The sequence below is a fragment of the Echiichthys vipera genome, assembly GCF_963691815.1.
Source record: "Echiichthys vipera genome assembly, chromosome: 19".
In the NCBI taxonomy this organism is placed as follows: domain Eukaryota; kingdom Metazoa; phylum Chordata; class Actinopteri; order Perciformes; family Trachinidae; genus Echiichthys; species Echiichthys vipera.
Window position 1 is genome coordinate 23032318 of NC_139844.1, and position 12639 is coordinate 23044956.

The 12639-nt window shown below is 43.8% G+C and overlaps 1 protein-coding gene across 1 annotated transcript; it reads right to left on the minus strand.

Annotated features, from left to right (window-relative positions):
* Positions 1–243: 243 nt before the first annotated feature.
* opn8b (opsin 8, group member b) lies at positions 244–12285 on the minus strand (the record flags this gene model as incomplete). The annotated part of the gene is made up of 4 exons (XM_083933935.1): positions 12204–12285; positions 4185–4478; positions 2310–2638; positions 244–579 (listed from the first exon to the last, which is right to left on the minus strand). Exons 1-4 carry the CDS (start codon positions 12271–12273, stop codon positions 244–246), a joined length of 1029 nt encoding a protein of 342 aa, XP_083790061.1. The 5' UTR covers positions 12274–12285.
* Positions 12286–12639: the final 354 nt, after the last annotated feature.

Below are 12639 nucleotides of genomic sequence, written 5' to 3' on the forward strand. Positions count from 1 at the left end.
CAAACATGTCCTCTCATCGTGGCCACACACAAAAGAAGCCACTATTAACTTGCTTGTGATGTCAAAACAGTACACACCAGTTGTACTGAAAAAAAAAACAAAAAAAACAAAACAAAACAGGTGTTTCTATCCCGACAACGTTTGTGCTATAACACATTATGACAGCACACATTTCTCCACGGTAAAAGTCTTTCTCCTGAAGCGCGTCCTGAAAAATGTCTCTCAGCCCCGCGTCACTGTCTTTCAATCTGCGGTCTCCATCAAAGGTCCGTTTGCTTGTGATTTAGACATGACGTTCATACTGACCATGCAAATTCTGTTGTCGTTGATGGTGGTGGAGGCGTTGCACGACTTAGCGCCTTGGCCAAATCTGTGCAGCTGCTTTACCTCTCTTTTGAAGCTCTGGCTGAAGATGTAGAAGATCATAGGATTGTACACGGTGGAGCTCTTTGCAAACATGCACGGCAGGAGACTGACTTCAGGCGGGATGGTGTTAGCGTCACGGAAAATAGACCACAGGCTTACAATGCCGTAAGGTGCCCAGCAGCCTATGAAGCCTAAACTGATAAGCACAGCAATCTGCAATGGAACAGGAGGAGAGAGTCAGTTAGAAATCCCACAGGATGTGAAATAACTAATAAAGCCACTTGGGCGTTCTGAACATAACCCTGAACTGTGGTCCTCTGTAACATCCAGATGATTTGCATGTTGTTAAAGGGATTTCTTCTGCTTGGGATATACTGTGTGTCAAAGGACAGTCATATACAACACATACAGACAGATGTGTTATCCATTTGTTTGTTTAGTTTGAAGGGGCTGCTAATTAGCTTTAGCTAGACGCACTATAAAAATGTTTAGCAGTATTATACAATCCAAACAAGCGTCAAATTCCAACGATTATCCAACATTTGACCGATGTTTGCGGGTCTCAGGGCAACAAATAAACAGAAAAAAACTGTTTTTTTTATATGAACAACCAATTTCTCGCTGAGAGAGAAACAGTTGATGTGCTTCCAGCTCTATCCCTGAGTTTTTTTTACTTTCTGTGTGGGAAAGTCATGTAAAAGAACATATTAATCACAACAGATTAGTTTCTGAATGCGCTAACACATGTCTGGAGTGGGAGTTAAGGTTAGTTGCTTTAGGCTAGGCATTAACTTTGAGTGGTTAAGGTTGGGATAGGTCGACAGGAAAGCAAGAGTTTCGCTACGGTTCTAGGGTTACCATCAAGACATAACCATGCACACCAACCACTGACAGTTCAGTAGCATAAACATTAGAAATGTATCTTAAAATTAATTCTAATAAGGCAAAGGCTATTTACGGCCATACTGTCGGTAGTCAAGAATGCTATTTTCACCCGGGGGTAAAAAGACACTCCATTCAAATAAACACATTTGAAACATAATGGGTGGTGTCGATCAGAGTATGTGAGTGAAGTGCAAGCAAGTGGGAGTTAGTGCAAGCGAGAGGATTTTGGATGGAGGGCAGAACAGAACAGAAGAGCGGAAATGCTCACTGCTTCACACTGAGGTCAGTGGGGTGAGGGCGAAGCAAGTTTCTGCAGTGTTTGTTCAGATTTCTGTCATATCTCTCCATCCCGTAATGTATCCTTGGGCATTTTTAAATGGGTTCATAGAAATTCTGGAGCTCGGTAGATGTCAGACACCCTCCTGTTGTCTTTGGGATCAATTTGATCCGATTCAATGTTTAAACTATTATTTTTTAAAAAGATGGTCAGTATCACAAATAATTTCATCATCCTCAGGGCCCTAACCTGCAGTAAGTATTAATGCGAGAACACCTGATAATTCACAAAACACAGCATAAGAGTAAGTGTATATATGTGCTCTCTCATGTATATAATGCCATATGTTTAGTTTTGCTTGTATTCATGTTTATATTTATGTAGGCATTGTCAAATCAAGTCAAATTCCTTGCAATGAAAATTGTCTGGCAATAAACCTGATTCTGATTCTGATTCTGATTCTGATTCTGATTCTCTATATGACCCCTAAGCAAAGGTTGTCTGCCAATGAGGTTTTATCACAGCTCCTTGAGAGTGAAAGTGACACAGAGCAAAATGTGTCTGAGACTGAGAGTGTTGAGGAGGACATTGATTTTGCCTCATAATCACGGTCCTTATAATGACAGCCTTTCCTAAAAAATAGACTACCGACCGCATCATCAAGAACCATTCAAGTCAATACCGAAGCCCCCAGGGACAAACTGGTGTCTTAAGGCAATCTACACTGGAAGTCCCCGGGGCCTATAATCAAAGAGCTGTCTCATCAGAAAGAGCGACTCACCATTAACAGCCTTCGATGGAGCTTGACAATATTGGAGACCCGGCTGCTGCTTTTCATTGAGGTTTTGTAAATGACAAAGAGCTTGATGGCGATGCCGAAGTAACAGCAGATGATGATGATGGAAGGTATGAGGAGGTTGAGAGAGAACATGGAAATGACAAAGGAGATGTTGTCATCTTTCATTTCTTCCCAGGCGAGAGAGCAGGACAGGCCAAAGGGCTCCGGGCCGTAACGTCCCCAGCCCAGAATGGGGAACAGAGCCCAGATCAGTGCGTACAGCCAGATCCACATGCACAGAATCTTTACTTTTGTCCAGCTGATTTTCTCCTCTGCAAAGAGAAAAAAGAAAGACCGGTCTTTTTCTTGTTTCATTCATAGTTAAACCATGCTGCACATTAGAGCCAGGTGGTCCTGTATAGAGGCACTTACTGCATGTGGAGCAGCTTTCATTTGATGGTAAAGAGAGAGAGCATATTCTTGAATCTCCGTAAATTGCATGCAGACTGCAAGGATCAAAGCGACCAAATAATATAGACATCTACTCTCTTGCAACTTCTGTCAAGTTGAATTTCAAATTGTCTGTCCAGGCTTAGATAATAATAATAATATAGTTGTCTGCTATGACTCTGATCAAAACGAAGCAAAGAAACAGAATATGCCTGGAGAAGCGTTTGATCACTGCAGTTGCCTCCCAAAAACCTGTTTCTCACTAAACTGTGTGTGAAATGTAGCATGTTTGCTTATACACTGGAGATCAAAATTAGAGAAAAAAGTATTAATACTTATTCTGAAATATTGTTTTTTTTAATTGTTCAGAATTTGATAGAACATCAGCTGTGGCTATACCACTGCTGTGCTAGCATGTTCTTTAAATAACCAAGGCACTTCAACTAAAACCTTTATTTTGTGAAAAAAACAGTGAGCAAAGTTAGAGAACAGTGTTCACTGTGTCAGAAGAGAGGGTTTCAACAGTGTTTTCTTCTATAGGATTCAAAATTGAACAGGAAGTGTAGAGGCCACAGCTTTGAATGACTTCATCACATCTGCGCCCACAGGACATCACTAGTTTCTCACACTGCTCTGGTTTGATCTTGGTCCGTTCTTCTTCAGTCTCTTCCACAGTTCAGTAACTGTAGTGGGTTTCTTAGACGTTACTTTGTCGCTAAGGATTTTCCAGAGATTCTCTATGGGGTTAAGATCTGGTTTCTGACACGTCCTCCTCCAAGTTTAACTGACTTCTTTACACACTTTGGGTTCAGTCGTTCCCAGTCCGACGCCAAACATGATGTTTCCCATCAGACCCAAATAAATTTAACTTTAGCAACATCATGTCATGGTTTGGGGATGTTTTCTGCAGCAGGAGTTGGGCCTCTTCTACAGCTACATGGCAGGGTGAATGCAAATGTTGATGCTTGACATGCAATACCCTCACTGCAATTGTCTCCCAGTCAGTTGCAATTTAATGCAAGACAATGTCACCTGTTACACTTCAAACAGGGTTAAGTTCCTTGAAGCTAATAATATCCAAACAAAGATATGTCCAGCCCAGGGTCCAGATCTAAACCCCATAGAGAATCTCTGGGAAATCCTTGGTAACAAAGTAACGTCTAAGAAACCCACTACAGTTACTGAACTGTGGAAGAGACTGAAGAAGAACGGACCAAGATCAAACCAGAGCAGTGTGAGAAACTAGTGATGTCCTGTGGGTGCAGATGTGCTGAAGTCATTCAAAGCTGTGGCCTCTGCACTTCCTGTTCATTTTTGAATCCTATCGCCTGAAGAATACATTGTTGAAATCTTCTCTTCTGACACAACGGTTACTGTTCTCTAAAATCCCCATTCTTATCAGTGTTCTTTGAGCTATGAGTTACTCACTGCGCGACTGCAGATCGAGGCACACAATGAAGCGCACTATAGCCACGATGGTCAGGTTCATGATGCTGGCGATGCCGAAGAAGAACCCTACCAGGCCGTAATATACACAGGTGGCATCGCCCCCAATCCAGTGGTGTCTCCAGGCAGAGGCCACAGCCAGGGGGTACATGGTAACAGCTGCTCCAAGGTCTGTCACCGCCAGATTCACGCTCAGCAGTTCTGGCGGTTTCATCCTTGACGACCTTTTAAACGCCACGATGAGGACGGTCAGGTTTCCCACAATGGAAAGAACAGCTGTGACAGACAGGAGGAGGAGAAGACATAGGGGGAGGGAAGATAGATACAAAGAAGTGTGAGTGATTCATTCATTTCACAAAATGCCTGATCAAGGTGTACTCCTGTTTTCTGTTAGTGTAATAAGATTGTGTGTTGGGTGAAGCTATCCCTGTAGGCAAACCGCAAGAGACAAATTAAAGCACAGAGCCTAAAAACACACACATAAAAACACAGAGTCTTCATTCCAATTAGAACTGTAACATGGTTAAATAATATAGATTTGAGGGTGTTTCCATGTTTACCCAGCAAAGATATAACATCATTATTTCCAGCTAATGACATGCCAGGGGCAGGCAGGTGACGCAGCTTGTTTACAACATAAATTGAGGAATCCCCCCCCCCCCTCACATCCTCTGTTTGTTTTGGACACTCGTGGGAGTGGGAAGTGTAAAAAAGGCAGTCCTTGTGGACAATTACCTTTAAGAATAGTAAGAGAAAATATTTGCCTGATATTTTCTTAATTGCCTTCTTGCTGAGAGTTAGACGGGAAGATTGATTCCGCTCTCGTGTCTGTCTGGTTATTATGAAGCTACAGGCAACCGTAGCTTATCTTACCCTACTTTCTGTGTGTTCCAGTCCATCCGGCTCGAGGGGAATGAGCGGGCAACAATTTCTCTCGTTTATATGCTTTTATTCACACCAAAATATGGCAATACAGCAGATAACCAGCCTCTCAGTTTACTTAACTTCTTACACTAACCGGAGTCTAGTACACTAACTGTTACTGTCACTAACTGCAAACAATGGTAGTTAGGAAATATAGTTACTATTACTCTAACTTGAGGCTAAGGGGACACAAGTTAGCAACTTAAAGGTATACATGAAAACATATCAATAAAGGGATATTTATTGTATTTAATAATTGAAATTAACTCTGGGTTTCAAATATTTGGCACTGACTATGGAAAGAATAACAGACCGGGGTACCCAGGACCCTTGTTAGTGACCAGGGAACATCAGACCCTTTTTTCAAAAAAGTCTTCCCTGCTTTCCACAGAAAGGGTCCTACGTTTTCCAGTCTGTAATTGTTTCCACAATCAGCGCCAAATTCCCCGGGAAAGAGGCCTATGTAGACCCTAACACCACCCCCTAACCCTGAGCCTTACCGTTACCTCTTACCCAACACAATGCTGAACTAAATCTGCAAAGGTGGAGGCTTAAGGCCCCTACACACGATATGCGGTAAAAACGCAGACCGTTTTATTTATTTCCTATGGAAGAGGCGACAGAACCCAATGTAGCGGCAGCACCCAAGGTAGCGGCGGCACCCAAGGTAGCGGCGGCACCCAATGTAGCGGCGGCACCCAAGGTAGCGGCGGCACCCAAGGTAGCGGCGGCACCCAATGTAGCGGCGGCACCCAAGGTAGCGGCGGCACCCAAGGTAGCGGCGGCACCCAATGTAGCGGCGGCACCCAAGGTAGCGGCGGCACCCAATGTAGCGGCGGCACCCAAGGTAGCGGCGGCACCCAATGTAGCGGCGGCACCCAATGTAGCGGCGGCACCCAAGGTAGCGGCGGCACCCAAGGTAGCGGCGGCACCCAAGGTAGCGGCGGCACCCAATGTAGCGGCGTGGCACACCGCTCAGCTTTGCCTCTCTTCAGTTCAAATCGGTTGAACTTTGACCTAGTTTCTGCAGACCCTTTCGGGAAAAAGGGGTCCGATGTGCCCCGAGTAGGGAACATAGGACCCCGGGAACATAGGGATGACCCCAGTCTTTATGCTATGCTAACCGTCTCCTGACCGTAGCTTCATATAGAGAGCGGAAGTCAAATTAACATAAGTTCTGTTAACAGCAGGACAAAGAGGGCTGAAAGGTGTAGACGTTTTTAGAGAGCAGCGATTACAGTGACAAAAACTGGAAATATTTTCCTAAACATGTTGGAAGGAAATATATAGGGATTTGGACTCTCTATAGCAGGCAGTTGTTATTTATAGCAGACTGTGCAGACTAAGAATGCGGTTCTTGATGACCCTGTCCGTCAATCTGCAGGAAGAAATCTGGTAAATTGAATGTCAGCTTTGACAAAAAAACCCAACAAAACATCAGCTTTCTATTACTCTTTCTAATACGAGAAAAATAATAATATAGCTGTGGACTCATTGGGCTCTATCTTCCGGCGCAGACTGTGATTGCTACTTTCAATCACAGTTATTATTCTCACGCCCATTGCCCACTTTGTGTAAGTAGCAAATGTACAGTCCCAGCCTGGTCCCAGCCTGGTCAGATGCGTACATGAACTGATGAAGCCTCTTGGATGAGAGGTGAAACGTCTTCCTAGACAACAACCAGTCCAGTTGTTTTTTGACTGAAATTGCTTTGAGGATAATGACGACCTGGACAAATGAGAACATTCACAGGCCTAGCAAATGTACTGTGACGGAAATTACAATTGACAGGTTTTAGTTTCGCTGCTTAAATTTCCCAAAATATTTTCTGCAGAGACCACTGTGCACATGGAAATATTTACAAATGCTGAGAGCAGCCTCTGATCATTAAGATCACCAAAGGAAATACTCAATACAAACACGATTTAACACATCACTATAGGCAACAGTCTACAGGGGGCTGTGGACAACACGAGAACCGTTTCACGTGCCATGCGGTCCTTTTGCCTCCTCCGCAGTTAATAGTTTAATCTTCTTTAATTTTCTCAAATGCAGTCAAGTGGAGTTATTGATGGGACAGAAGACTGTGGATGAGCCGCAGCTCTGCACACGAGCAGGTCCGTTTCCTCAGCAGAAACCCGCTCGCTTCTCCATTTTACCATGTAGTTAATTTAACTGAGGTTCAGGAACAAGACCATACCCCTCTCCCTTCACTAATTCCACCAGTCACGCCTCACATCTAAACAACCGGTGTCTCATTAACGCAACACCCGTGTCTCATTAACGCAACACCTGTGTCTCATTAAATCAACTACCTGTGCAACCATATATATATTCATGTCTTTCACAACCCTCCCCCCCCGAAACACCGTTCTCCCTTTTTGAGACAGCAGCTCAGTAGTCCACACTACAATGAGAGGCTTCTGGACATGAACCCGGGGGGTTGATGTATCAGCACACATCAAGGTATAACCCCACTCTGAGCCACGCTCCCCTGGCAGGCGTGACATCCTACACTACTCAACCCGCTTCACATGATTCATCCCCAACGATCAACCCTCGTCCTTCATCCCTGGCGACTCCATTCTCCATCCTCTGCAATCGACCCTGCTCATTCCCTCGACCCCTCTCTTATCCCACCTAAATGCTCCCTATCCCCACCTTCTTGCATTCCCCGGCTATTCCAATTAAACTTCTCCAATATCGTACTATGGTGTGGTCTTGTTAGTGAACAGCTGTTTAAACAGCAATCTGCCCGATGCAGGAACACCTGGCTTTTAAAGTGAATGGGAAATGACACTGGCTGGTTTCATTCATGTTATGCCCAAAACACACACATGATTAATGAGTAAATACGACCCCTTTGCCCTTTGTGCCTTACTTTGTGCACAGAATATCCATCATCTAATTAGCAAAAGTGGAGTTGGACACGCCCTAAGCACACTTGAGCCATGCACTGAAGACCATGCGCCATGGATCGTCTAAATAAGGCCCCTAATCTTACACCACATCTGAAAAGTGTCAATACGGTGAGACAGGAAAAAAAGTAAATCCCACTTCCAGACCGAGAACGCTAACCCTCAGAAGAGGAAGACAGCACTGAGAAAAACCGAATGCCCCTGTTATATCGTTACACTATTAGAGATACTTTAACCTCATCAGTAATGTATGGTGCGACCCGGAGACTTAAGCCCAGTTCAGACCACAGATTTGCAATGAGACGAGTTGGAGCTTGCGACTACTTGCAACCTGCAGGTCTGCGCCATTCTAACACCTGCCCGTTCACATAAGTGAGACGACAGGAGACGATGTATCATCTCCATAGCAACGCCTCTCTGTACTTCTTTTCTAACCACTGGCCTTTAAGGCTTTTATGTCACTGGATATCATTTGTAGCATTCTAAAATATAAATGACAGAGATAGTGAGATACTCACTACAGCTGCATTTCTATAGAGATGAAACAGAAAATGCCGTTTTATTTCCCTGATTCACTGCTTTATTCTGGAATACGGCGCTCCCTCTATTATTCATTGTATTGCTCACTCGACCCTTTCTCTCTTTCTGTCTCTTTTTCTCTCTAACACACACACACACACTTTGCACCTCCGTCCAAAATGTCCTTTTCCGCCAGCCGACAGGTTTTAAGGGACCTGACCAGCGGACTTTGTCAAGACTTGAATGGCTGTTAAAACAGGTGACGTGTGTTACGTTCTAAAACCAGACAACATCAGCCGGTTTGAGTCCAGACGAGACGGGTCAGTTCACGCCGCTGCAACTTTCACCTGCAAAGTTCCTTGTGTTGCGAATCTTTGGTCTGAACTGGGCTTTAGAGCGCTTTCACACTAGCCTTATGTGGTTCGTTTGAATGGAACTTGAGTGCGTTCCCTTATTTGCTACGGTCCGTTTGTGCAGGTGGGAGTGCGACCGTACTCCGGTGCGCACCAGAAGTGGACCAAATGAGCGGACCAAGACCTGGAAGAAGAGGTCTCGGCCCGCCTTCATACGAACTCTGGTGCGGTTCGTTTGTGGTGAGAACCTGATCGGACCTGGGTCCGCACTAGCTGCAGAAAGCACTGCACATTTTTGGCCCATACCAGCTCCTGTAGGCAGCTCTGTGATTCACATAATAATTAAGTACCTCCCCTGTCACCACAACAACAACAACACAAACAATGTAATAACCGAGGACCAACGCCAAAATCAACCCCTGCAGTCGTCTCTCTATGGTGACATTACTTGTGGTGGGTGCGTTATCTGCTGTTACTCTGAAAACATTCTCAGCATTTAGCAATTCTGACCAATCGGAGAGCAGTTCAAGATCTACGCTATTGTGCCCGCCCCTGACCCATCTGACCAATGAATGAAGTCTTTTTTTGTCCCAAACCTTTATTGAGTGGAAGTGCAGCTACATTTTGGTTCACTTCAGCACGTCATTAACTGATTCGGACCGAATCAAATGAATAGCTGTGAACCAGACCAACTGGAGAAAAACAAAGAATTCATTTTCGGATCTGGTGCACACCAGGGAAGTGGACTAGAAACGGATTATCAGGTGTGAAAACGCTTTCGGACCTCTGCTACTGCGTTAGCTCTCTCTGCTGAGTGTGCGCTAGCTTTCCCAAACTAATAAGCCAACTGTGCTTTGATTTGTTGTAACCCATCAGTTTGTGAAGCTCAATTCTTTTCTGACACCTCGCAAACTCATATGCCAACTTTGAGAGTTCTTAATATCTGAGTTGCGGACAATTCTCCAGCAACAATTAATATGCGTCAAGAGTTTGGTAACAACCACTATTGGCAATCTTGAGAAGGCCTTCCAGCTGTTATGGAAGAGAATAAACAGTAGCATTCAGTGCATTCGGTCTAATGATGTGAATTAAGGAGGTGTATACATAAAATAGCCTTGTTGCTATACCAGGGCTCTACCAATAGATTAACAGATGTCAAAGTATATCAAGTGAATCAATATTGAACCTTTCCTGCAAAGCTTAGAGTAAATTCATCCCAACTCATCCCCTTTTTTGGCAAATACAGTCATTAAATAAGCAATCGTGACAATTTTTTTGTGTAACAACTATTAACGGTGAAATCCCAGAGAGTCTCTAACAGCCGAAAGAGGCTAACATTGATTAGCATTCTCGTACAGTCCCAATGTCTGGTTTTGCTTTTTATTGCAATGAATACAATCAGTACATACACGAGCATTGACTGACACACAGTATGATGCTATATTAAGCCCGTCTTCTGTTTAATTTAACTGCAAAGCATCTGTGAAGAGCTTGCTTCATCCTAATCAACTGAATCAGAGTGTGATGATGCTAATGAGCGAAGGGTTGTGAGATACAGTATGTAACACACCAAGCTGCTTACACCAGCCTGAGAGCACATCACACTAAGCAAATCGGGTTATTTACACATTCCCTACTCTCTTTAGTCCCGTCTCTCTCAACTATCACTATCAAATAAAGGCAAAATAAAATTCTTTATATATTCTTTATATAAAACAATAGCTAATAATATAAGAACAACAGCCACTGGCAAAGCCCCAAAGTGTCTCATAACTAAATACAATGTATGCCGCAGTAATCCTCACCACTTAGAAGTCTTATCTTATGTCATAGTGGGACGTGTCTGCACACTATGTTCTCATATGGTTGACGTCTCGACCCATTGCCTATGCCATTTGGATGTTGTCATATTGCCACACAAAGAGAATAGAAAGGTCATGAAAACACTGAGAGGTGATTTATTTGACATATGTTACAGAATGGTCTTTCTGTTAACCCATTAACCCATCTGACCTATTTTAATGTAAAATACATGACAAAGACATAATCGGCCACATACCCCCTCTGGTGGATCCCAGAGAAATGAGCGGGGATGGACTGCAGACGTTAGGTAAATGTCAACACTCAACCTTGAGGTCGTGCAGCTCCTTTTGGCCATTACAGGAAACAAATCACTTCACAACGTGGAGATGTGGAAGGATTTTATTGTGTTGCAACACATTTTGGCATAAGGGTCGGCTGTCTGTTTGCCTTTTGGCCAATTTATCCGCAGTATGTGTGTGTGTGTCAAGTGCCACTATCATCCATCTTTCATTATGCTCTGTAAATCCATCTGTCGGCCTTTGACTGTTCATTCGATTTGCTGCTGCTTTAGAATAAAGACAGTCATCATGTGTGGAATAGCCGGAGGACGGTTTCATTGTCTCTCATCTGATATGCTCTGCTGTGAAGGCACGCCTGTGGAGGGAGATTGTCAGCAGTTGTGAGCTGCAGGAATCTGTATTGTATGAAGGCGAGAGCTACATTCTCATTATGCCTTACTTTACTGTCAGTTATATGAAATGGTGATGAATGTGAGATACAGTATTATAGTTAAGGCTGAAACACCCCGCTGTGAGAAAATACATCCACCGGACTAACTGCTCACCAATGTGTTACATAGTCCTCATGAAGGGTGTTAATGTACTTTTTAATTGTGCCAATCAACTTCATTATAGGCTAGATACTGCATAATGCCATAATGTGCAATCTGGAAGGTTATTTTTCCTATCACACACAGACTCTTTTGTTTTTGTGACTTTGGAGGACTTTGTTTTTTGACTTACACGTTTTCTCTGGAGACATAAAACCTTAATCATGACCACTACCTGCCTAACCCTCATCTCAACTGAAGACTACATCTTAACATTGAACGTTAACAGTGTGGGGGACCATATTGTGCGCGTAATGGGATTCATTTAGATGGTAGTTTTAGGAAACACGGTGGCTCTCCTGTCACTTTAAACACATTTGAGAAACATTTCTAAGTTCAAGTGTCACCTGGACGTTTTGGATGAGGGAACACAGGAGAAATTAAGAGCAGAGACTTCTATCGGTTCACCCGGGCCTGTATGCATAAAGAGACGTTTAACCATCAGCCTCCTTGTGTGTAAAATTGACCATGGAAAAGTGTGATCTAGAGCTTTTTGACTCTGTTTTCAAGCCGCCACACCACGGAGACGGAATCCAACCAGTATAAATGCATTTGTATCGTATCTTATTATATCATTCACTCATGCTCAACTTACCTACAACGAGCAGATAACAACCTGCGCCGATGTCCAGCGCGGGTGATAACTTGGAGGCGTAGATGTCCATTGGAACCGTGATCAGTAACAAGAAGAAGATGGATAACAGAGAAGAAGAAGTGACCCGGCCTCACTGGATGGAGAAAAGTCAAAATGTGCCGCTGTTGACACTTTTGGGCGTCAGATCCATCTGCTCGGATGCGCCGGCGTCCTCTGCTCCAGCTGATGTATGGAACCTTTACCGTGCGTCTCCACGGGCGTCACGTGGGAAGGGCTACCATCCAACGTATCCACTCAAGTGAGGGGGAAAGAGGAGGCTCATTATACAGTCTATGGTTCTTACCAGTTATTTAATCATCTAATAAATTCAATTCAAAGGGTTTAAAAAGGTGAATCAAGATAACATGGCAGTCATTAACAGAGCAACAGATGATGC